At 38.8% G+C, this 27672-nt stretch overlaps 1 protein-coding gene across 1 annotated transcript in view; it reads left to right on the plus strand.

Annotated features, from left to right (window-relative positions):
• Positions 1–990: 990 nt before the first annotated feature.
• NOLC1 (nucleolar and coiled-body phosphoprotein 1) overlaps positions 991–27672 on the plus strand; it is a 39686-nt gene continuing 13004 nt past the window's right edge. Inside the window, exons 1-8 of the mRNA XM_058188851.1 lie at positions 991–1147; positions 4359–4414; positions 7660–7781; positions 15172–15293; positions 16102–16261; positions 18054–18169; positions 25581–25722; positions 26746–26880. Coding sequence (XP_058044834.1) covers positions 1037–1147; positions 4359–4414; positions 7660–7781; positions 15172–15293; positions 16102–16261; positions 18054–18169; positions 25581–25722; positions 26746–26880 — 964 coding nt within the window. The 5' untranslated portion in view covers positions 991–1036. The remainder of the gene's footprint in view (positions 1148–4358; positions 4415–7659; positions 7782–15171; positions 15294–16101; positions 16262–18053; positions 18170–25580; positions 25723–26745; positions 26881–27672) is intronic.

Here is a 27672-nt window from a genome sequence, read left to right on the forward strand (position 1 = left end):
TTAATTAGTTCTTCCTATGTTGGTCGATTTTTATTCTTCCAATTTTGGGCATAGGCTATACGTGCTGCTGTTAATATATGGAGTATTAAATATTGCGTTATCATTTGTATAATTTTCTGTTGAAATCCCTAATAAAAAATATTTATTAGGGAAGTCCACAAGTCTTAAAAGAGCCAAGTTTGCAGACCCCTGCTCTAACCTCATCTCAGGCCGATTTTATGGACCAGAGGTCTTCAAACTTGGCCCCTTTAAGACTTCTGGACTTCAACTCCCAGAATTCTCCAGTCAGCTATACTGGCTGGAGAATTCTGGGAGTTAATCCAGAAGTCTTAAAGCTGCTCAGTTTTAAGACCTCTGTTATAGACCAGGGGTCTCCAACCTTGGCCGCTTTAAGATTTCTGGACTTCAACTCCCAGAATTCTCCAGTCAGCTATACTGGCTGGAGAATTCTGGGAGTTGAAGTCCACAAGTCTTAAAGCTGCTCAGTTTTAAGACCTCTATTATAGACCAGGGGTCTCCAACCTTGGTCCCTTTAAGACTTGTGGACTTCAACTCCCAGAGTCCCTCAGCCAGCAAAGCAGGGGGCTCCAACCTTGGTCCCTTTAAGACTTGTGGACTTCAACTCCCAGAATCCCTCAGCCAGCAAAGCAGGGGTCTCCAGCCTTGGTCCCTTTAAGACTTGTGGACTTCAACTCCCAGAGTTCCTCAGCCAGCTTTGCTGGCTGAGGGACTCTGGGAGTTGAAGTCCACAAGTCTTAAAGGGACCAAGGTTGGAGACCCCTGTTATAGACTGACCCCCAACAACAGCTTTCCCCTCCCTTCCCACCATTATATTCCCAGCAGGTTTCAAAAGCCGCGTTTCTTTCCCTCCGAAGCTGCTGCAGGTTTTTCCCCCTCCCGCAAGAGGCCGCTCTCGCTGCAGCGCGCAGAAAAGGACTTGAACGTAGAATCGGCCGCTCTACATCTTTTCCTATCTCTACGGTTTCTCCTCCCGCCGAGCTTCCGGCCCGGCGAACCCGCCTCTTCCGGCTCAAAGATGGCGTCGGGCCGCGCGGTGCCGAGCGACCTCTTCCCGCTGGTGCTGGCTTTCCTGCGGGAGAACCACTTCGACGGGGCGGCGCGGGCTTTCCGGAAAGCGGCCGGAGTGGTGAGGCCCGGGGAGGGGCCTGGAAGGGCAGGGAATCCCCGCCGCAGCGCCTGAGGGAGGCCTGGGCGGCTCTCGGAGCGTGCGGGCAGCGCAGCCTCTGAGGCGAGGTCGATCTTCAGCCTTGAGGGAAGCTGAGGGGGAACCTGAGGGGAAAAGCGCGGGCGCGCGTGGCGGTTAAAAGAAGCGCAGCTGCTCAACGATTGGATACTTTGGGGAGGGGGGCGGGATTTCTCAGGATTTAGAGTGGGGGGGTCAGGGTTTTTTACTACCGGTTCTGTGGGCGTGGCGTCGATTGGTGGGCGTGGCATGGGAAGGATACTGCAAAAGCCCCATTCCCTCCCCACTCCAGAGTAAGGATACTGCAAAATCCCCATTCCCTCCCCACTCCAGGGGAAGGATACTGCAAAATCCCCATTCCCTCCCCACTCCAGGGGAAGGATATTGCGAAATCCCCATTCCTCCCACCCAGGGAAGGATACTGCAAAATCCCCATTCCTCCCACTCCAGGAAGGATACTATAAAACTCCATTCCTCCACGCCCAGGAAGGATACTATGAAAGGCCCATTCCTCCCACTCCAGGAAGGATACTATAAAACTCCATTCCTCCATGCTCCAGGGAAGGATAGTGTAAATCCCCATTCCTCCCCACCCAGGAAGGATACTATGAAATCCCCATTCCCTCCCCACTCCAGGAGAAGGATACTGCGAAATCCCCATTCCCATCCCACTCCAGGGGGAAGGATACTGCGAAATCCCCATTCCCACCCCACTCCAGGGGAAGGATACTGTGAAATCCCCATTCCCTCCCCACTCCAGGGGGAGGATACTGCAAAATCCCATTCTCTCCCACTCCAGGGGAAGAATACTATAAAAACCCCATTCCCTCCACGCTCCAGGGGAAGGATACTGCGAAATCCCCATTCCCTCCCCACTCCAGGGGAAGGATACTATAAAAACTCCATTCCCTCCATGCTCCAGGGGAAGGATATTGCAAATCCCCATTCCTTCCCACCCAGGAAGGATACTATGAAATCCCATTCCTCCCACTCCAGGAGAAGGATACTGCGAAATCCCCATTCCCATCCCACTCCAGGGGGAAGGATACTGCGAAATCCCCATTCCCACCCCACTCCAGGGGAAGGATACTGTGAAATCCCCATTCCCTCCCCACTCCAGGGGAAGGATACTGCAAAATCCCCATTCTCTCCCCACTCCAGGGGAAGAATACTATAAAAACTCCATTCCCTCCACGCTCCAGGGGAAGGATACTGCGAAATCCCCATTCCCTCCCCACTCCAGGGGAAGGATACTATAAAAACTCCATTCCCTCCATGCTCCAGGGGAAGGATATTGCAAAATCCCCATTCCCTTCCCACTCCAGGGGAAGGATACTATGAAATCCCCATTCCCTCCCCACTCCAGGAGAAGGATACTGCGAAATCCCCATTCCCATCCCACTCCAGGGGGAAGGATACTGCGAAATCCCCATTCCCACCCCACTCCAGGGGAAGGATACTGCGAAATCCCCATTCCCTCCCCACTCCAGGGGAAGGATACTGCGAAATCCCATTTCCTCCCCACTCCAGGGGAAGGATACTGCAAAATCCCCATTCTCTCCCCACTCCAGGGGAAGAATACTATAAAAACTCCATTCCCTCCACGCTCCAGGGGAAGGATACTGCGAAATCCCCATTCCCTCCCCACTCCAGGGGAAGGATACTATAAAAACTCCATTCCCTCCACGCTCCAGGGGAAGGATATTGCAAAATCCCATTCCTCCCACCCAGGGAAGAATACTATAAAATCTCCATTCCTCCACTCCAGGGAAGGATATTATAAAATCTCCATTCCCACCCCACTCCAGGGAAGGATACTGCAAAATCCCCATTCCTCCCACTCCAGGAAGGTTACTGTAAAATCCCATTCCTCCCACTCCAGGGATGGATACTATAAAGGCCCATTCCTCCCCACTGCAGGGGAAGGATACTGCCATATCTCCATTCCTCCCACTCCAGGAAGGATAGTGTAAAATCATTCCTCCCACTCCAGGAAGGATACTATGAAAGGCCCATTCCTCCCACCCAGGAAGGATACTATAAAACTCCATTCCTCCCACTCCAGGGGAAGAATACTATAAAATCTCCATTCCTCCCACTCCAGGGATGGATACTATAAAATCTCCATTCCTCCATGCTCCAGGGGAAGAATACTATAAAACTCCATTCCTCCATGCTCCAGGGAAGGATACTGCAAAATCTCCATTCCTCCCACTCCAGGTGGACTTCAACTCCCAGAGTTCCTCAGCCAGCTTTGCTGGCTGAGGGGCTCTGGGAGTTGAAGTCCACGAGTCTTAAAGGGACCAAGGTTGGAGACCCCTGCACTAAATAGATAAATCTTTACTTTTAAAACTTAATTTAAGTAGAAAACCTAGAAGTAATCTTATTTCTTCAAATAAAGTTTTAAGTGTTACCTTGCTAGATATAATTTCTTTCTACCAGTAATATTACCAATAATGACAAACTAGTTTTTCTGATGCTTTTAGTTTAGTAAACCAAACAAATTGTATTGTGGTCTCTTTAAAAACATTTATCAGTGCTTGAAAAACTGGTGGCCTTCAAGTACCTGAATTGTTTCATTGTTAAATGCACTACAGCTAGTCCTCAACAACCACAATTGAGTGCAAAATTTCTGTTGCTAGGTGAGAAATTTGTGAGTTTTGCTCCATTTTACTTTTCTTGCCACATTTGTTAAGTCAATCATTGCAGTTGTTAAATTAGAAAAATGGTCGTTAAGTGAATCTGGCTTGGCCCTTGGCTTTGCTTGTCAGAAGATTGCAAAAGGTGATTACATGACCCCAGGACACTGCAACCGTCATAAATGTGAGTCAGTTCTCAAGCATCTAAATGTAAATCCTGTGACCATGGGGAATGCCACAATGGTCATAAGTGTGAAAAAATGGTCATAAGTCACTTTTCACAGCCGTTGTAACTTTGCTGTAACAGTCACTAAGTGAACTGTTGTACGTTGAGGACCATCTGTATTTGTGGGGAGAATGCTTTATATAACAGCTCTGTACTCATGATATAGGATGTTTGCAAGATGACAGGATTGTTATATTTATCTCTAAGCTGAACTTTTCAATCATTGTCAACAATATTATTTATCTTAATTTTTTTCCCAGTTTTCATTTTCTTCATGATTCTTTTGTAGACTGAGCAAGATCCAAATGCTGCTTCTCTCCTTGATATCTTCAATTATTGGCTAAAGTAAGTAGCTTCTCTTCAGGGAAAAGATTATATATTTCTGTTTTAAACAATTTAGCCAGCTAGCTTATTTTTTAGTGATTTGCCATCAGCTTTAAGTCTTTCTGCTGTGGATGTATGTGAAACTAGTGAAAAGGCTGGGAGTCTAAATTAGGGATGAGCAACCTGCAAACTTTGCAGCCTTCAGGGTCCTTCTGTTTGTGGTGGCTGGAAGTTGGCAACAGTTTATCACCAATCCCAGAAGATAGTGTGGCATTGGTTCTAATACTTATTTCTAATAGAAAAAAATTCAAGTGTGATTTACCCAGGTCATTTTACAATTGGCAGTGAATACAGTGATGTTGCCCCAACTGTATGTATCCTATATGGCTGCCACAGTTGGGGCAAGATCACTGCACAGTAAGCAGATACATAGAATAAAAATTAGCAGAACACGGAACATAATTGTGGCTTGGGATTTAACGGGATTGTGGTTGAACCAAAATTTGGAATTCTATGGCTCTTCGGGTTTTGATTACAACAAAGTCCAGATGGGTCCTCCAGAGCAGAGGTCTCCAACCTGGGCAACTTTCAGCCTGGCGGACTTAAATTATACTATCTATCTATCTATCTACCTTGATTATCCCAGCTTCTTTTCTCAATATGCTGTCACTATCTTGGTATTGCTGCCTCTGCAACACATATCTGGACACAAAAAAAAAATGTGGGTTCTGGGTCCAAACAAAACAATTGTCTAGGCAAGGGCAAGGTGTGCTCTATTTTCAAAACGTTTCATACATCTTTGTAGTTGAGTAAAATGCATTTGTTATGCTTATCCCATGACTGTTCGTCCAGTGACTAAGGTTATATAACAGCACTGAACAAATGGTGATTAGGAGAAATCTCAGAGTTCCAGCCATCCCAGCACTCCTGTGGTCATGCCTTGGTTTGGCAACCAGTTTGAACTTACGACATAGCACCCTAGAATCACATTTGTAACCTTCCTTAGAAAGTCAGGGGGGAAGCCAGCCAGTAAAGTTACAAGTTTTTGAGTAAGTCCCCTCCCACCCATACACCATCTTCCCAGCCCCTCTGTGCCTCATCATTGTTAAGGGTAATCTTGTCTCACAACCTATGTTGTGGACTATTGAGCAGAGTACCCTTTGAGATTACACACAAAAGCGACTGAGAATGATTGTGGATAATAATAGTTAATACACAAACAAACTGGGTTTTGATAATATTTTACTTTTAGGGAAAAAGCAAAATTATAGTCCAAAAACAATCCAGGTCATACACATATAAAGTCAGTCCAGGGATATTTTTTAAATATCAAGTCTTCTTACCAATCGTAGAAAACACAACAAACCAGATCTTCTTTAGTTTCATTCAGGAACAAAGTTCAATACAAAACAGTCAGTAAATATTAAAGAAGCAGTCAATAGCCATGATCATGCATAGAGCTCAAATATAGAGTTACAGCATATTAGCTGGTAACAATGGTGTAGTGTCCACACAAACCATAATTCAGGCTTTCTTAAGTACATTGGCTACAGAGCTCAGCCAATCAGGATGCATGATGATGCAACAAAGTTTTTAAAGCTACATAGTACTTTTAGCTACAAACATACAATGTTGGTTTATATATTTCCTGGCCAACCAGTTGGGCAATAACAAATTTCCTAACAATCATGTTGGCCCTTTTGCACACTCACAGCACTCCTCCGACCCTCACTGCACTCTCACCCACCTTTCATCCACTACACCTTTCATACATACCATTGTCTGTGTTGTGTCTGCGCCCCCCGAGCTAGGCCTCCTGCCAGAAAGTGACTTGAACAGTGAGGGGGAAGGGCCATCAGGACTTACCTCGGGAACACCAGCTTCCCTGGCTCAGCTCCAGGAGCCAGAGGCAGGCCAGGTGGAGGAGATAACGAGGCCTCTGTCCCCTGACTCTTCCCCCCCCAGGCCACGCCTGCAGACCCAGCTGACGGCAGTCGGGCTTGGTTGAACACAAGGTTTCGTAGGCAGGAGAGGAGGGAACAACAGAAGCAGGGGTAGGGCAGGCTCAGGAAGTGCTGAGTCATGGAGCCACACCCCACAGGATATAAAAGGCAGCGAGAGCTGCTGTGTCTCTTTGTAATAGGCAAATCCACTGATTAAGAGCTGAAGTTTGTTTCTAGGTGACTCACCAGCGTCATGGAAGATAACGGAGGTTCTTGGCAGATGCTGGCTATTCTGCTGCCAAAGCTGATAGTGCCAGCTAATTAAGTCATCACTCGGACGGAGGCGAGGGAGGACAGAACAGTCTATTCCCCCCAATCTGCATCTCTCATATACCCCTTTGCACACCACATATATTTGTAAATAAATGAGACAAGCTTCATTTATACTATATAAAAAAGTAAAATTAAGGTTGTGGGCAAATTTATTAGTAGTTTTATTTTTATACTAAATTATTCTATACTCCTTTAATATTAATAAACTTTGTTTTTCCAAGAAATATTCATTGTATAGGTCAATAGAATAGAATAGAATAGAATAGAATAGAATAGAATAGAATAGAATTTTTTATTGGCCAAGTGTGATTGGACACACAAGGAACTTGTCTTGGTGCATATGCTCTCAGTGTACATAAAAGAAAAGATACATTTGTCAAGAATCATAAGGTACAACACTTAATGATAGTCATAGGGTACAAATAAGGAAACAATATCAGTGTAAATCATAAGCAACAAAGTTACAGTCATCAGTCATAAGTGGAAGGAGATGGATGATGGGAACGATGAGAAGATTAATAGTAATGCAGATTTAATAACTAGTTTGACAGTGTTGAGGGAATTATTTGTTTAGCAGAGGGATGGTGTTCCGGAAGAAACTGTTCTTGTGTCTAGTTGTTCTGGTGTGCAGGTTAATAAGGTTCTGGTGTATAAGTTAATAAGATACCAGCAGTAACTACATTATGTCTGCAGGCATTATGAATGTTTCAAATGGGCCCTTTGGGATTGTTTTTAACTACAAATTGTGATAAAAAGGCTATAAACATAATCACAGCTTCTTGACTAGTTTAATCTTTATGAATATTTAGATGAACGTTTTCATTTTCCCCCATTTTCTATATTGGAGCATAAGATGATCTTTTTCAATCATTGGATATGCCCAGCTGTGTTTATCTTCACACACTGGCTACAATCGTATTTCTCCTGAACATTCCAAAACTTAATATGGAATAGTGATTCTTATACTTTCTCACTCACCCATCCATTCAGATCACCTATTGCCAAAAAACAGCAAGCATTTGCAAATGGGTCTCCTGTGAAGAAGGCAAAGAAAGAATCATCTAGATACAAAAGTTCCAGTGACAATGAAATCCCTCCAGTCAAAAAACAAGGTGAGGCTTGCGGGTTTATGCCTAGTGTAATATTTCATGCTTTTTCAAAGTGGTTTGTTATATTACTGATAAAATGTCTCACGATTTTATTCCCCTTTTGACTCAGAGAATGATGTTTCAGGAGTAAGATAGCAGATACTTGTTTACCACTATGAAGGCGTTGTTATCAAGTCTTCCAATTGCCAGAATGCATCCAAACGTATTTATTTTAGAACACCCAAATTCAACCACAGTTTCAGTTGAGAAACTGTAGTTATCTTAGATTGAAACCAGATCTAGGAATGCAAGAGAATTTCTTGATGTATGATACTTTGAGAAGCCGTCATTAGCAGACCTATTTAGATAAGCTCCATGTCAGGTCTTTTCCAGCTCAGAACCCTTAAGAAATAAAAACCCTCGACTCCATTTGGTTGAAATGATAGGTTCTTTTATTAGGTTAAGTGGTTGCAGCAAAAGAACCCTTACCCTAAAAAGCTATTAAGGAAGGCAAGGCCTCTGTGGCTCAGACTGGTAAGACAGTCTGTTATTAACACAGCTGCCTGCAATTACTGCAGGTTTTAGTCCCACCAGGCCCAAGGTTGACTCAGCCTTCCATCCTTTGTAAGGTAGGTAAAATGGGGACCCAGATTGTTGGGGGCAATAAGTTGACTTTGTATATAATATACAAATAGGATGAAGACTATTGCTAACATAGTGTAAGCCGCCCTGAGTCTTCGGAGAAGGGCGGGATATAAATGCAAATAAAAAAAAAGGCTGTTAGAATAAGCTACCATATTAAAATATCCAGGAAATTCCACTCCCTGCCCCCACCCACATATTAATGAAACCTAGTTATAAAATGCTTGCAGGAATGTTAATGATTTTAATGAAACCTGGTAAAATGCTTGCAGGAAGAGCAGCATGTCTTGAGAATAATCCAATTTCTTATAGCAGGGGTCTCCAACCTTGGTCCCTTTAAGACTTGTGGACTTCAACTCCCAGAGTTCCTCAGCCAGCTTTGCTGGCTGAGGGACTCTGGGAGTTGAAGTCCACAAGTCTTAAAGGGACCAAAGTTGGAGACCCCTGTCTTATAGAATACATGGTGTGGGGATTTCTACATACCTTTCTACCACTGTCGATAGGAGAAAGCAAAATGGTTCCACACTGAGAAGATTTGTGCAGCATAGTGGTCTTAAGAGCATGTACAAAATGAAAATTATAAAAAGTTTTGTTCAGAGCTTGAAACAAAAAAAAACAAAACACCATTTAGAATATTCCACTGGATTTTTTCAGTGAGTTGTAACGTGACAACGAATTTGAAATATATAATTTCCTGCCATAGGAAATACTGGGAATTCGAAACAAGCTCCATGTTTCATCCTGTGATTGGAGGTGTTTTTAGCTGCTTTGACTCTTCCATTGCACTGATAGTGCGCATTGCACATTCCAAATCTCAACCAGCAAATGCTCAGTCTTACACATTGGAAAAAAATAATGAAACACTAAGTACAAGCCTGATGGACATTACCTTACTGATGACCCCCACCCTGTTTAAGACCTTGGAGTTTTCATATCAAATGATCTAAGTGCCAAAGCCCATTGCAACTACATAGCAAAAAAGGCTCTAAGAGTTGTAAACCTAATTATGCGTAGCTTCTTTTCCAAAAACACCACACTACTAACCAGAGCATACAAAACATTTGCTAGACCCATTCTTGAATACAGCTCACCTGTCTGGAACCCATACCACATCTCTGACATTAATACAATTGAATGAGTCCAGAAATATTTTACAAGAAGAGTTCTCCGCTCCTCTGTAAACAACAAAATACCTTATGCCACCAGCTTGAAATCCTGGGATTAGAAAACTTAGAACTCCGCCGACTCCGACAAGACCTGTGTTTAACACACAGAATCATCTATTGCAATGTCCTTCCTGTCGAAGAATACTTCAGCTTCAACCACAACAATACACGAGCACACAACAGATTTAAACTTAATGTGAACCGCTTCAATCTTGATTGCAGAAAATATGACTTCAGAAACAGAGTTGTTAACGCTTGGAACTCACTACCTGACTCTGTGGTCTCTTCTCAAAATCCCCAAAGCTTTAACCAAAAACTGTCTACTATTGACCTCACCCCATTCCTAAGAGGACTATAAGGGGCGTGCATAAGTGCACAAAAGTGCCTACCGTTCCTGTCCTATTGTTTTCTTTCATTATATGTGCTTGTATATAATGTGTCAAAAAAAAAAAAGATAGGACAAAACTATTTCTATTCTGGCTCTTAGGACGCTTTAAAGAGCCCCTCCCTGCCTGTGTCAATTGACTGACAAATACTAGAAAAACTCTAGTTCAAAATGAAAGACAGTGTAAACCCAAAAGCCATCTTCATAAGGAATGAGTTCTGGGTGTCTTCCTCCATAGGTATAAAACATCCATTTCATGATAAATTAGGTATTCCCTCCTGTATCTGGAGGATATCGCCACGTGGTCTCCTCAGTTTGGGGAACTCCTGGCTGAACTTGTTCAGGAACAAAACAGCACTTGCTACAGCGTTTGTCTCTGAAAGAAGCTTCAGCCAAGATCCATACCTTGTTTGCAGTCCTTCACGAAGACTAGACTGCTGTTAGTGGAGAAGTTAAGGTGAACTTATTCATAACATAACATAATAAGAGAGTTGGAAGGGACCTTGGAGGTCTTCTAGTCCAACCCCCTGCCAGGCAGGAAACTCTACACCATTTCAGACAAATGGCTAGCCAACATTTTCTTACAAATTTCCACTGTTGGAGCATTCACAACTTCTGCAGGCAAGTCGTTCCACTTATTGATTGTTCTAACTGTCAGGAAATTTCTCCTTAGTTCTAAGTTGCTTCTTTCCTTGATGAGTTTCCACCCATTGCTTCTTGTTCTACCCTCAGGTGCTTTGGAGAATACCTTGACTCCCTCTTCTTTGTGGCAACCCTGAGATATTGGAACACTGCTATCATGTCTCCCCTGGTCCTTCTTTTCACTGTTCATATGTTTTAGCCTCCAGTCCCCTAATCATCTTGGTTGCTCTTCTCTGCACTCTTTCTAGAGTCTCAACATCTTTTTTTACATCGTGGCGACCAAAACTGAATGCAGTATTCCAAATGTGGCCTTACCAAGGCATTATAAAGTGGTATTAACACTTCACGTGATCTTGATTCTATCCCTCTGTTTATGCAGCCCAGAACTGTGTTGGCTTTTTTGGCAGCTGCTGCACACTGCTGGCTCATATCTAAATGGTTGTCCACTAGGACTCCAAGATCCCTCTCACAGTTACTACTATTGAGCAAGGTACCACATATACGGTACCTGTGCATTTTGATTTTTTGGCCTAAATGTAGAACCTTACTTTTTTCACTGTTGAATTTCATTTTGTTAGATAGCGCCCAATGTTCAAGTCTGTCAAGATCTTTCTGTAATTTGAGCCTATCTTCTGGAGTGTTGGCTATTCCTGCCAGCTTGGTGTCATCTGCAAGTTTGATGAGTTCCCCATCTATCCTCTTGTCCAAGTCATTGATGAAGATGTTGAAGAGTACTGGGCCTAAAACAGAGCCTTGGGGTACTCCACTGCATACTTCCCTCCATGTGGATGTAGTTCCATTGAGGACTACACGTTGAGTGCAGTTGGTCAGTCAGTTACGAATCCATCTGGTGGTGGTGCTGCCTAACCCACTTTTTCTACTTTATCTAGTAGTAGGTTATAGTCTACTTTATCAAATGCTTTACTGAAGTCCAAGTATTCGTAGCAGAATGGATACTTGCTAAAGTACACTGGCTTCAAATCAGAGTAATAGTAACTGGGTTTTCTCTGATAAAGTTAAGCTGCTGTTTTTACTCTTTCTACTTTATGTATTTTGATTATAACTTATGTTTATATGGTCCTGTATTTTTAGAATAGAATAGAATAGAATTTTATTGGCCAAGTGTGATTGGACACACAAGGAATTTGTCTTGGTGCATATGCTCTCAGTGTACATAAAAGAAAAGATACGCTCATCAAGGTACAACATTTACAACACAATTGATGATCAATATATCAATATAAATCATAAGGATTGCCAGCAACAAGTTATAGTCATACAGTCATAAGTGGAAAGAGATTGGTGATGGGAACTATGAAACGATTAATAGTAGTGCAGATTCAGTAAATAGTCTGACAGTGTTGAGAGAATTATTTGTTTAGCAGAGTGATGGCCTTCGGGAAAAAACTGTTCTTGTGTCTAGTTGTTCTGGTGTGCAGTGCTCTATAGCGTCATTTTGAGGGTAGGAGTTGAAACAGTTTATGTCCAGGATGCGAGGGATCTGCAAATATTTTCACGGCCCTCTTCTTGATTCGCAGTATACAGGTCCTCAATGGAAGGCAGGTTGGTCGCAATTATTTTTCTGCAGTTCTAATTATCGTCTGAAGTCTGTGTTTTTCTTGTTGGGTTGCAGAAGCGAACGAGACAGTTATAGAGGTGCAAATGACAGTCTCAATAATTCCTCTGTAGAATTGGATCAGCAGCTCGTTGGGCAGTTTGAGCTTACTGAGTTGGCAGAAAGAACATTCTTTGTTGTCCTTTTTAATGATGTTTTGATGTTAGATGTCCATAAGAGATCTTGGGCTATGATTGAACCCACAATTTAGAAGGTTTCTACTGTTGATACTGTGTTGTCAAGTATTGTGAGAGGTGGAAGTATGGAAGGGTTTCTCCTAAAGTCTACCACCATTTCTACGGTTTTGAGTGTGTTCAGTTCCAGATTGTTTTGGTTGCACCACAAGGCTAGTCCCCACCCTCTCGCTCATATGCGGATTTGTCATTGTCTCGCATGAGACCGATCACTGTTGTGTCATCTGCGAACTTCAGTAGCTTAACAGATGGATCATTGGAGATGCAGTCATTGATATACAGAGAGAAGAGAAGTGGGGAGAGCACACAGCCTTGGGGGGCCCCTGTGCTAATTGTACAGGTATTTGATGTGATCTTGCTTAGCTTCACCTGCTGCTTCCTGCTTATATCTTTTATTAAAAGTTTTACAAAGAACATAAAAACTAACAAAAAGTAATGAAGTATGGGAAAAACGATTTAGGCAAAAGTTCAGAAAGAAACAAACAAATAGAATTTTTTATTTCCTTTGCAGCAAATATAAATACAATTACAAAATTATCTTTTACTCTGTGATTACAAAAGAAAGCTCACTCCTTTCTATTCATTTTTTTCTAATCATTAAAACCACAAATCATCTGTATTTTTTCCATTTTATACAAAAAGGATTTCTGGTCAGTCATAAATGTAGAGGTTTTTTCTTTAGGAAAAATTAATTTAACCATGTCTACAAGTTCCTTCATCCTCACCAACCATTCTACTGATAAGTGTTAATTGAACTTTTCCACTCTTGAGTATACGGTGCTGCTTGCTGCAATTACATCTCATACAAACAAAATACACCCATTTTTTTCTAGTTGCATATCCATTAGTCCCTAAAGAAAAGACTCTGGTTTCAATTGTATTTTAATCTTTAAAATCTTCTGAATTAATATATGTATTTGTATCCAAGATTCTTTAGCTTTTTAATATTTCCAAAAAGCATGACAAAACGTTGCTTCACATTATTTATATTTCCAGTAAAGATTCAAAATATCTTTATACAGTCTAGATAATTTCTCTGCTGACAAAAACTAATGATACGTCATTTTATAAAAATTCTCTTTAAGATTGTAACATAATGTAGCCGTCAATCCTTTCAAACGCACATTTTCCTATTGGACCATCTGCATACTATAGACCAGTGTTGGCGAACCTTTTCAGCACTCAGGGCCAAAATGGGAGCATGTGCGCAGGAGCACCGGAAACCGGAAGAGCAGTTCCCAGCGATGTGCCTTTTAACTGGTTTCGTCATTTTATCCGCTGGTCACCAATAACACTGGTTTTTGGTGCGCGTGAAGACCAGCTAGCTGGCGGTCATGTGCTTGCTGGAACCCAAAAGAGCAACGGGCTTCCGGCACATGTGCCACAGGTTCGCCATCATGGCTATAGACAGTGTTGTTGTTTTTTAATTTGCATTTATATCCCGCCCTTCTCCGAAGACTCAGGGTGGCTTACACTATGTTAGCAATAATCTTCATCCATTTGTATATTATATACAAAGTCAACTTTTATTGCCCCCAACAATCTGGGTCCTCATTTTACCTACCTTATAAAGGATGGAAGGCTGAGTCAACCTTGGGCCTGGTGGGGCTTGAACCTGCAGTAATTGCAAGCAGCTGCTGTTAATAACAGACTGTCTTACCAGTCTGAGCCACAGAGGCCCCCAGTCTGAGCCACAGAGGCCCATCATGTATACAATTTATCATACATTATTTCACTTCTGTCTCATGTCTCCGAAAAAAGGTATACATTTTAACAATTACATGCTAATCATTAGCATGTAATTCAACCTCCATATTATTTTGTTCAAAGTCAAACATCTTTCTGAGTAGAATCTAAATTTATATTTGTTCCATGCTCTTAAGAATAGCCCACCTGACATAATGGTTTTTAAAATCTACATTTACTTAAACTTTATCATATCATAAATATCTAGGCCACCCAAATCTCAAATTGTGACTTCCTAAATCCAATAGATAGGGACACGGTGGCTCAGGGGCTAGGACGTTGAGCTTGTCGATCGAAAGGTCGGCAGCTCAGTGGTTCGAATCCCTAGTGCTGCCGTGTAATGGGGTGAGCTCTCGTGACTTGTCCCAGCTTCTGCCAACCTAGCAGTTTCGAAAGCATGTTAAAATGCAAGTAGAAAAAATAGGGACCACCTTTGGTGGGAAGGGAACAGCGTTCCGTGCGCCTTTGGCGTTGAGTTATGCCGGCCACATGACCACGGAGACGTCTTCGGACAGCGCTGGCTCTTCGGCTTTGAAACGGAGATGGGCACTGCCCCCTAGAGTCGGGAACGACTAGCACATATGTGCGAGGGGAACCTTTACCTTTTTAAATCCAATAGCCTCTAACAACACCCAGTCTTACCCATCCAAATTAAACAACAAGCAGCAAAATATAGCTTCAAATCTGACCCTCTTTTCTTCACATCTTTAATATCTTGTACTTAATTGATGGCTGTTTTCTTTGCTATACCAATTTTTTATATATTCATCTGCCATTGTTGGATGGAACATACTGTATATTGTAGTGTATTCTTGATTTAGATTAGTGGGTGCTGGGATTTATACTGAAATTTTATTTTGTCTTTTTTCTAAACTTTCCAGACTCTTTAGAGCTGAGCAGTTCTTTAGATTTACTTTTATGATTTATAAAATCTTAGCTGTTCACTGTCATAAAATATAGAAGCTGATCTTTGATTTTCAATATCAATATGATTTATTGATGTTATTATTATTTTAAATTCTAGCTGCAAAACCAGTGACTGTGTCCCCGGTACAACTAAAGGCAACTTCAGGCAGTTCTGAGAGCAGCAGTGCTGAGAGCAGTGACTCCACAGATTCTGAACAAGAAGGGAAGAAGCCAGCAAAGGTTTGTTTTTAATTTTCTCAATATCTCTTCCACAGAGAAAACCTGTGGCGTTTGTTTATCATCAGTGACCACATTTAAAAACTCATCCAGAGGAAGTAATATAAATTCAGAACATAGAATCAAATAAGATATATTCACAAATCCTGACAATGAAATCATAAAAGTAAAAATTAGCTGCTGTTTGGTCTAGTTTCTGTACTTTAAAATAAGTTGATGCAATAAAGTACTGTACCTCACCAATCCTGGTACAGCAAACAGTGCACCTAGATATTTTATTGTCTATTTCTTGAAGTACATACTCTAAGCTGGCTCAGAGATTTTATTCTGATTCTTAGTTTTGACAGTTGCTGTTAGGATAGAAAATACTATGAAGCCAACAAAGTTGGGTACCCCTCACTTTCCTGTTATACTCAGATACTTCAAGAGACGTTTATTATACCCTCAAATTTTAGAGGAGTGAATAAGTTTGAAACCAACAGTAAGGCTCATCAGATGGCATTTACATTCTGTTATCTAAACACGTATAAGAAATGTTCTGTGGTAAATCACCCTTTATGTTGCAGATGTGCTAGAGAAACTTGGATTTCTTGAAACTGTCTGGTAATAAGCTTATCTGATATCTAAAACTACAGAGAATAATATTCGGGAATAGTTAGGTGCCTCTTTCAATAACACAGCTCTCTTAAAATGATAGGTGCTGAGTGAGAAGAATGATAGTTTTGAACAAGCTACACCCATCTGCTGTTGAACCTAGATCCATCTTAATGACACTGTATTTTTTGACACTGATACTGACCTATCTTGATAGAAGAGAATAGCTCTCCAAACAACCATTCAAAAAACCAAGTCCCAGAAGACATCTAAGAGTTCAAGTTCGGATTCAAGCAGCTCAGAAGATGAAACTCCAAAGCACCAACCACTGAAGTCAGAAGGAGCTCAAAAAGCCATAAAACGGGCTTCTGCATCAGGTAACAACTAACTTCAAGCTATAAGTCTGTGAGTACCGTATTTTTCGGAGTATAAGACACACTTTTTTCCCCCTAAAAGAGGCTGAAAATTTGGGTGCGTCTTTTCAGCCCTAACGAGGCACTAGCGAGTGAAGCGATCTCCATGCTTTGCCTACTTTTCTCATTGCTTTCTCTCTCCAAAGATCAGTTGTGCTCTAGAAGCTGGTTTTTATCCTTGCGCAGCAAACCAGCAAATTAATGTGCTGAAGCTGACCAGATTAAGGACGCTAGCAGATGAACACCTGGTAGGCAGATTTTTTCCCCCCTATTTTCCTCCCCAAAAACTAAGCTGTGTCTTATACTCCGGTGCCTCTTATACTCCGAAAAATATGGTAATTCAAGTGATGTATGAAGGGAATAGAGGAGACATGAATGTATTTTTATAGATATTTTTCTGTTCCCGTTTTATAGATTTTATAAAAGAAAATTTAGTCGTGTTCTGATATTGAAACGTGTTGAAGAAATCTTAAGACGGAGGGAAAAACAGGATAATATAAGCTGCTTGTGACTCAGGCTTGCTGCACATCTAGAGAAACAGCAATGCCCTTGGGTTGAAATGGAATAATTAAATGGCGAGTCATTGGCCCCGATGGAAAGGGTCCGCAACTTAGGCGTCCTCCTGGACGAACGGCTGTCTCTAGAAGACCATTTGACGGCCGTCTCCAGGAGAGCGTTCTACCAGGTTCGCCTGGTACGCCAGTTGCGCCCCTTTCTGGACCGGGATGCCCTATGCACGGTCACTCACGCACTGTGACGCCCTCGCCTGGATTACTGCAATGCTCTCTACATGGGGCTCCCCTTGAAGGGCATCCGGAGGCTGCAGTTAGTCCAGAACGCGCGCGGGTGATAGATGGAGCCCTCGTGGCTCCCGTATAACACCCATCCTGCGCAGACTGCACTGGCTACCTGTGGCCTTCGGTGCGCAATCTGTCTTGTGACCACCTTTAAAGCGCTCCATGGCATTGGGCGGGTTACTACGGGACCGCCTACTGCTACCGAATACCTCTCACCGACCCGTGCGCTCTCACAGAGAGGTCTCTCAGTGCCGTCAGCAAGGCAATGTCGTCTGGCGGCGCCCAGGGCAAGGCCTTCTCTGTGGGGCTCCACCCTTTGGAACGAACTTCCCCGGACTCGCCAGCTGACTTGGACCTTCCGCTGGGCTTAAAACATACTTATTTAATTGTGCAGGACTGAGCTAGGTTTTAAATTCATGGGTTTTAATTGGGTTTTATTTGTATATTTTAATTAACGGGCTTTAAAATAAGTTTCTTAATTGTTTTTATTCTGTATTTATATTTATATGTTTTTAAATGCCTGTGAACCGCCCTGAGTCCTTCGGGAGATAGGGCGGTATATAAATATGATTAATAAATAAATAAAATAAATAAATAAAAGATAAATTTGGAAGGGATCATTTAGTTTTGTTTCATTTTTAAGTTCAGTTCCTGCTCAATACATGAATCCATGTAATATACAAGAGCAAAGTTCTTACTGTTGCTTATTCCTGGTGCTTAATAAGTTGAATTAGTGTTTTACAGTGCTAATGATTCATATTTTTAAGTATAGAAAATTGACTAATTTCCTTTGAACTTTGGTTGGTTTCACGTGTTGCCAAGTAAGTTTGGATGTTGTTTTGGGAAATATTTTTGTAAAGATACATTACAAAGATGTAAAAAGAGGTAAAAATTTAAAGCTACATATCTAGTTATCTGATGTTTCAATTTAATGGAAACATTTTAATCACAATTGGCAGCAAAACCTACCAAGCTGATGTCCAAAACTACCAATGGCAAGGCAGAGAGTAGTAGCAGCAGTGATGAGTCGAGCAGTAGTGAGGATTCCAGCTCTGAAGACAATCGGCCTGTCAAAGTAAGTTATGAATCTTTGGTATGATAGTTAAATAGTAATTATTTATTTTTGACGAAAATAGAAAACTAAATATCTTTCTCTTCAGAAAACTTGTAGAGTATATAAACTGCCAAGAATTATTTGAAATTGCAGTGTCAATAAATTTAATATATACATAAAACCTCCCTAATTTTCACACATACAGAAAACCTAGTAAGTAATTTGTGTATAGTGTTCCTCTATAATGTGTGTTCCTGCATGTATAAAAGGATATGAAGACTTACTGGGCAAAACCAGAATAACAAAATGTTCTGTTACTTTTGTTTAATAGGACATGTTTGATCTGAGAATGTGTGCTCTTTAATCCTTATAGATAAAGTTCTCATAATTCTACTCTTCCAATTCACATTCCAATCTGACTCTGGTATTTCAATATTAAGATCTTTTTCCCAATTTGTCCTCATCACTCTTTGTAATTTTTCATCAGAATTTATAATCTTATAAACCCTACTAACGAGTCCCTTTAGCCCAATTTCATCTTTCATTATCCGCGATACTACATATTCAAATTCAGTTTCACATCTATTTATCGAATAATTTTCCTTTAGTTTTTTGTCCATTTTCTATCTGTATTTTTCAAACCAACTTAACCCTAATTTTCAATAATTTCTTTATTCCTCCTTTCATTTCCATAACTTTTATCCAATCTCTAATAATTTCTATATCCCTTTAACCAATAACTTCTACTTACACATTTTAAATTTGCTTTATCTAAAACCACCTTGATCCAAATTTCTATATCCCTTTAACCAATAACTTCTACTTACACATTTTAAATTTGCTTTATCTAAAACCACCTTGATCCAAATTTCTATATTTTCCTCTTTAATCACTTCATTCGTTTTATATTATTTTAATCGCCAAATTCAGTTTCACATCTATTTATCGAATAATTTTCCTTTAGTTTTTTGTCCATTTTCTATCTGTATTTTTCAAACCAACTTAACCCTAATTTTCAATAATTTCTTTATTCCTCCTTTCATTTCCATAACTTTTATCCAATCTCTAATAATTTCTATATTTTCCTCTTTAATCACTTCATTCGTTTTATATTATTTTAATCCTTATAGATAAAGTTCTCATAATTCTACTCTTCCAATTCACATTCCAATCTGACTCTGGTATTTCAATATTAAGATCTTTTTCCCAATTTGTCCTCATCACTCTTTGTAATTTTTCATCAGAATTTATAATCTTATAAACCCTACTAACGAGTCCCTTTAGCCCGATTTCATCTTTCATAATCCGAGATACTAAATATTCAAATTCAGTTTCACATCTATTTATCGAATAATTTTCCTTTAGTTTTTTTGTCCATTTTCTATCTGTATTTTTCAAACCAACTTAACCCTAATTTTCAATAATTTCTTTATTCCTCCTTTCATTTCCATAACTTTTATCCAATCTCTAATAATTTCTATATTTTCCTCTTTAATCACTTCATTACGTTTTATATTATTTTAATCCTTATAGATAAAGTTCTCATAATTCTACTCTTCCAATTCACATTCCAATCTGACTCTGGTATTTCAATATTAAGATCTTTTTCCCAATTTGTCCTCATCACTCTTTGTAATTTTTCATCAGAATTTATAATCTTATAAACCCTACTAACGAGTCCCTTTAGCCCAATTTCATCTTTCATAATCCGAGATACTAAATATTCAAATTCAGTTTCACATCTATTTATCGAATAATTTTCCTTTAGTTTTTTGTCCATTTTCTATCTGTATTTTTCAAACCAACTTAACCCTAATTTTCAATAATTTCTTTATTCCTCCTTTCATTTCCATAACTTTTATCCAATCTCTAATAATTTCTATATTTTCCTCTTTAATCACTTCATTACGTTTTATATTATTTTAATCGGCCAAATTCAGTTGTCTCCACCAATAAGATTATATCCGGAATTAAAATTTTAACAAATTTGTTCCACATTTTACTTAATCCCTTTAACCAATAACTTCTACTTACACATTTTAAATTTGCTTTATCTAAAAACCACCTTGATCCAAATTTCTCTATATCCCTTAACTCTAAATCTCTCCAATAGTTATCTTCACCTTTAAGTATTTTTACCACTATCCGGATACCATACGCACAGTAATAATTAAATAATTTGGGGATTCCTAATCCACCTTCCTTTTGATTTTGATACCACATTTTCTTCACTAATCTAGGTCTTTTGTCACCATTGCAAAATTTATCCAGTTTTTCTGATATCCTTCAATATCTTTCTCTGTCAAATTTAGTGGTAGCATCTCGAATAAAAGTTGAACTTGGGCAGCAACATCATCTTACACATTGCAATTCTACCAAACCAAGACAACTTTAAAATTTTATATTTATCTATCTTCTTCTCAATTTCGTTAATCACCACATCATAATTAAGTTTTTTCAATTCTTTAACCTTAAGTGAAAGCACTATACCCAAATATTTCAATGTGTTTTAATCCTTATCCCAAATTGCTCTTGCATATTCTCAGACTCATTACCATTACTATCCATCAATAATTCTGACTTTGACCAATTTACTTTCAATCCTGTCATTTCCTCAAATTCTATCAAATGCTTATATATCTTTTCAGATCTTTCTCTACATTTTCAAAATAATTAAAGTATCATCCATACAAATTTATCTTATACCCTTATATCCTTCTAATTCTTCATCTTTTCTATCATTTTGTCAATATTTCCATAGCCAATAAAAATAATGTTGGGGACAGGGACATCCTTGTCTCGTACCAGCTTCTAATTTTATCTCTTCAGTTAATATTCCATTCACCTTCACTCTTGCACTGCTCTTTTGGTACAATTTTGAAATAACATGTATAAACTTATTACCAAAGCCTAAAGCCTCCACAATTACTTTAATTGTTTCCCATTGTACAGAATCAAAAGCTTTAAAAATATCCAATGATACTATACCAATTTTATCACCATTATATTCAGCTACATCTATAATATTTAATACTCTTCTAACAATATCACTCATGTATCTACCCTTCACAAAACCTACTTGATTATAACTTATATATCTATCTATAAATCTATTTAATCTATTACTTATAATAGCAGTAAATATCTTTGCATCCTGATTAATTAAAGAAATGGGCCGATAGGACTCAATCCTTTCTAAATCTTTATCTGGTTTAGGAATTAGGGATATCACCGTTCTATTCCATGACGAAGGTACTTCCCACCATGTAATATTCCATTGAATAATTTTTGCAATCTTGGTATTATTAATTCTTTAAATTCTTTATAAAACTCAACAGGTAATCCATCCTCACCTGGAGCTTTCCTAATTTTAATTTTGTATTATTCCATTAATCTCATCTTGTGTTATATCTTCTTCCATCAATTCCTTATATGTTTGATCAATTTTCACCACATACTTTTCTAAATAGCTTTGCAATTTTCCCGATTAATTGGTTTCTTTGAATATAGATTCTGAAAAAAATTTCTAACCTCTTCACATTTCTCTAATTTTTTATAACATCTTATACCTCTATCATCTATCAAAACTCCAATTTCACTCTTCTCTCTTTTATCTTTCGCCATCTTTGCCAATAATTTAGAATTTCTATTACTAAATTCAAAAATTCCTATTTAAAAATCTCAAATTTCTTTTACTAACTCTGTATCTTCTTCTATCATTTTATTTCTTAACATATTAAGCTCCTGAAGAATTTTTTTCTTTAGTAAGCAAAATTGATTTTCCAATTCTTTAATCTGATTTTTATCTCTTTCCATTTTAATTTTATAATTTTTATATTTCCTACTTGATAATTTAATACTCTCCTCTAAACACCGCTTTCATCGCATCCCAAACAATTTCAAATTTAACCTCCCGTTATCATTTAATCTCCAACTTTCCTCCAATTTTTAAGTATCCATTTTTATCCTTTTCATTTTATACAATTTCTCGTCATATCTCCAATAGCTTCTTTTTCTCAAAATTAAAATCTAAGTCCACCATAACTTCTGCATGATCAGAATCTTTAAAAATTCTACATCTACCTTATCCACATTATTCAACAAATCTTTAGAAAGAAAAATATAATCAATTCTAGAATATGTATTATATATCTTAGAGAAAAAGTGTATACTCTCTCAATTCCTTTAACCTCTCTCCACACATCAACCACGCCGCTTCAAGCATCCACATATTTAAAATCCCCATTTTATTTGCTCCTCCACAGCGGGTGGGATTAGTACTATCTATTTTATCTCTGATTAAATTAAAATCCCCAGCCACAATTACTTTCCTACACTTTCATTCTCCAAAATTTTGTTATTTTTCAAGAAATTCTCTTTGTTTTTCATTCGTAAATATAAATTAACAAGTGTCACTTTTTCCTCATTAAGATTTCCAACAATTATTACATATCTTCCATCTTCATCCAAAATTACCTTATGTTTTCAAAGTACACCCTATCTGATATCAGTGTTGCAACTCCTCTAGCTTTTGAAGTTCCAAATGCTTTTCATATATTTGCATACCTTTTATATACATTCTATTTGAATCTTCAGATTTCTGATGGGTTTCTTGTAAAAATAAAATGTCTGGTAAATCCTTTTAATCTTAAACTCCAATCTTCTTCTTTTAATCTGATTCCTGTACCCTTCACATTCCATGACATTATTTTTATAACTCCCATTTAAAATATAAATTTTTAATCCTATCCCGATCTTCCTTTCTGTGCCCACCACCGACATTAAACTACCATATTTAACATATAAACAACAATAAGAAAACAGAAAAAAACAAAAACAAAACAAACAATAAAGTACAAACAATCTTCTTCCCCACATCCTCATCGGTTTCGCCTCTATAAAGAGAATGGGGAGAGGGACGTGCCAATGCCCGGCCACTTCTTCGGCTGTCTATTTAAATTCATCACTCAAAAAAAAGATAGCGATGACCGCATTCAGCTTCATATTTTCCAAGACTCTTATCTGCTTCTTCTCTACTGTATCCTCACGACTCTTCTTCTGTTCAACCAACACAGGTGATATTTCTTTCCTCTTTAACCCTTTGGAGTCTTGCCTCCAATAGCCCCTTTTTCTTCTTCTGGGATTGATGTTTCCGTATGTTCCACCCATCTGAAGCATTTGATCTTTTATCTCCATTAAATCCTCCATCTCAATCAGTCCAAGCTCCGTAAATATAATAATGCATCTATATCTGGGGTGATTGTACGCATCCTTCCTTTATAAAAAATTTCAATTGTTGTGGTGGCCTCAATTGTATTTAATTCCATTATCTCTCAAAACTTTTGTGATTGGTTTTAAAAAAAATCTCCATGCCCTTTCTTCTCTTGATATATCCGGGAAGACTTGAATAGTCTTCCCTTCAAACTTCAAAGCATCTCCCAACTCTCTCACCTTGGCCATAACTTCCAACTTATCACCAAGATTTGCGAACCTGACAAGCACATTCCTGTTAGAACCATTTTGCCTTCTATATCCAATTCTAAAAACACTTGCCAGGTCTGCTATTGTGAACGTAAGTTGCGTATCCAAATCATTAATCCATTTCAGAACCCGCTGTTTCAATTTATCCTCCTTTTCTGAGATTCCTCTGATAACCAAATTATATTTCCTCATCTCTTCTTCCAAAAGACAGATTCTCTTATCTTGCTGCTCATTTTTATAAAATATTTTACCAATTTGCCGATCTACTTTTGCCTCATGCACATGCATCTGCTCCATTTCATCTTTAATCATTATCATTTCCTCTTTTTGTTTTGCAAAGTTTTCATTCATCTCTTGCTTTAAATTCTGCATTTCAGATGTCAGTTTCAATGTCAAATTATCTATATGCTCTGATAGTCCTGCTATTTTTTCCCCAATTTTATTTAAAGCTGCAGCAAGTTGCTGCGTTTCTGAAAGTTGTTGAGTCATTTTGAAAAAAACCAAAAAATTTCCCAAACTAGGATTCCAAACCAATTTTACAGAGGGTCTTAGTGAAGATCAAAGGACGACTGTCTTTTAATTGAAGCGAAGCGGGTTATTTGCACTGTTATCTCTCAAGTTCAAGGATACTCCACAAAGAAACACAAACTTCACAGCTAACATTAATCAGCGCCATTTTTCCTCTACGTCAGCAAAGCAGAAAGGAAGACAAACCAACTTAAACGAAGCAAAATCCTTTTTTTCTTTAGTAATATAAACAAGCTATTAATTTGCTCTCCAGAGAAAAAAAAAATAAAGAAAAAATTAGCTCAGTAAAATCCTCTTACTGCCAAACAATCCAATAAAAGTCAGTTTCTCTTCTCTTCAATTAAATTCTTCTTGGCTGAACTTCCGGAAGGCTCAAAAAAAAAAAATTCTTCTCATTATCAAATTCAGTCCTTAATATTCACTCCTTAGCCTCAGCAATAGAAAAATTTTTTTTAACACAGAACAAGATAGTTAATTTTGGAAAAACAAAACACAGCAATTTATTCCAACTTATCTTGTCTGCCGGCTCGGTCAACCCACGCTGTAGAAACTCCTTAATTCAAGCCGTTTCAGATGACCTACCAGTTTTAAATTCAATCTGCTGGGCTGTTAACACTTTCAGTTCATGATTTATTAACTTTCATCCATAACAGTGCATTCCAAACGGCATAAATTCTCATAAATCTTCATTAATAAGCCCTGTGAAGTGAAGGAAAGGTCCTTACCCCACCACGGTCATGGCCACGCCCCCGTTTCCAATTAATTTTAAAAATTTGGTCCTACTAAATGGGCTTCTAATACTCTAAATCAGGGGTCTCCAACCTTGGTCCCTTTAAGACTTGTGGACTTCCACTCCCAGAGTCCCTCAGCCAGCAAAGCTGGCTGAGGAACTCTGGGAGTGGAAGTCCACAAGTCTTAAAGGGACCAAGGTTGGAGACCCCTGCTCTAAACCTTAATATGCTTTACGGTTGCTTTTCATAAAATGCTCATCATCCTAGCCAAACATTTCTCAAAGATACTGTTAACAATATTGATCCTAAATATCTTAGGCAGTACTTTGAGTTTCCATCAGCAGTTAATCATGGTCTGTGGACACAGTTAATAGAGAATATTGCCCAAGAAAGTGAGGTATCTACTTAATGGATTCTAAAATTAAGCAGGCAGGGAGAGGAAATGGTTACGATTAACCAAAGGTTAATTTCAGCAACAAGTGAGGAAGAACTCTGAAAACACTCTTAGGCATTGGGGAACTGCTGATCCCTAATCGCACCCTGTGCAATGATATCTTAACAGCTTCCCCTGCCTTTGGTTTGGCATTTGTATATATAAGCAGTCTCTGACTGAATGAGGATTCATCTTGAAAATGGTGTTTGTTAGACTAACGTTGGAACAATTTTAGTTTTCATTTTGTTCTGTTTATAAGGGTAAGCTGAAGAAACCTCCACACGGTAAAAACAACACTGCTCAGCCACTTCCGGTTAAAACCAAGCCCGTAAAGAAGAGCAACAGTGAGACTTCTAGTGACAGTTCAGAAGATGAAAAACGAGCCTCAAAGCCCAAGCCTGGTGAGTTATTAAAAGAAGCTGACTTCTTAATTTAGATGAAGATCTAGATAGAAAGCTGAGAGTTGAACTAAAGGTCAAGTATTTAGTGATCTTGGGATGGGTTGCAAAAGTAAGTTGCATGGTTATATGTTAATTGTCTTTCTGGAAGCACACACACACATATATATATATAAAGAATGGATAAAAAGAATGAATTGCTAGCAGCTTATCTGTTGCTGTACTTAGGTTGTTTTTCCCCCTTAAACTTCTGCTAGCTCAGAAGAAGGACCAAAGAATAACAGTCCAACAATACTTAAAAATCAAGTTTGTATTCTAGATTTTTTTCATTTTCTGAAATAATATATTGAGAAATGTATGATAAATGTGAACAATTTCATCAGCAGATACAATTTTTCTATTTTCTATTGCTACATTCTATATGTGTGTGCATGTGGGTGTAATATATACAATGCACATACACATATAGGAGGTAGCAATTGACAAGCTAATCCCAAATTGTTTTTTCCAGAGAAAAAGTTAGAAAATGGCCTTAGTAATGTACAGAGGTCATTCTTTTTTATTATTATTATTATTTTTATTTTTTTTATTTGCATTTATATCCCGCCCTTCTCCGAAGACTCAGGGAGGCTTACACAGTGTTAAGCAATAGTCTTCATCCATTTGTATATTATATACAAAGTCAACTTATTGCCCCCAACAATCTGGGTCCTCATTTTACCTACCTTATAAAGGATGGAAGGCTGAGTCAACCTTGGGCCTGGTGGGACTTGAACCTGCAATAATTGCAAGCAGCTGCTGTTAATAACAGACTGCATTAGCCTGTTGAGCCACCAGAGGCCATTATTCATCAAATGAATAAGAAAATGTTTAGAAGAAAATGGCAATCGATTTGAACATTTAATGCAATTTATGTAGTTAAATCATGTACATATGTCTACAAGACCTAACGTTTGATTTATCCTATATATGTTTTTGTGTGTGGCTGTCCCTCCCTTCCTTCCTCCCTGCTGTCTGTCATTGCAGGAGAGTACTCGGCCGTGCCGCCCCCTTCAGCCATAGAATCAAGGAAAGGCAAAGAACACCTCCTTAAGAAGACCTTTAAGAGGAAGGGGGAGAATAATGAGAAAAAAGAGCAAGCGTTCACCAAGAGACCATCAAGTATGTTTCATAAATAACTTGTATATAAAGCTGATGAGATTTGCATATTTAAAGAGATTCTCTCAAATATATCTTCCTTTTAAATGCTTGACTTTTGGTAAAGAGTTAAATCTAATCTATGGGAGAGAAATATAGTCCTCTGGTAGATACATTCTTATTAATGAAGAAAAATTTCCTTTATTTATATTTGAAAAGGAATTTCAAATATAGGAAAGGATGCACTATTGTCCATTAGACATAAGGAGACCTCTGATCCCTGCGATAGATGCCAGGAAAAAGAAGAAAGGCGCTTTTTTTTTTTTTTGCATTTTAGGCTCAGGAAAATTATTTTCAGCTAATACCTGACAGTTCCAATTTGGAATGCTTGCATATACCCCAAACACACCATTTATTAGTCATGTGCAGGTTGAGATTGGACATAAGGCAAAGAAATATAATGGCTACCAGGCATCTGGGCAAAGCTTTTTGTTATTGTTGGCTGATTTGAGCAGTTCCATGCAGTATGTGAGAAGACATTGGAGCAGTCAGACCACCCTAAATCAGGTCTCCCAAGCAGTCACCAACCTTCATCAGTCAGAAATTGGAATTTCTAAATCACAGTTGCAAACTATTAATCATGTTCAGACTGCTAAACGCCCAGATTGAGGTTTGCTTTTGACTTAGCAGGTGGTGAGGACAGAGCCTTTGTGGTGTGCAAATCATGGGCTTATACTACTTTACTATAAATGTGTCCCTGCGTTCCTCTTTTTAGTGCATCTGAATTTTCCCTAAGTTGTCTTTACTACAACCTGA

The sequence above is a fragment of the Ahaetulla prasina genome, chromosome 6, assembly GCF_028640845.1.
Source record: "Ahaetulla prasina isolate Xishuangbanna chromosome 6, ASM2864084v1, whole genome shotgun sequence".
NCBI classification, from domain to species: Eukaryota; Metazoa; Chordata; class Lepidosauria; order Squamata; family Colubridae; genus Ahaetulla; species Ahaetulla prasina.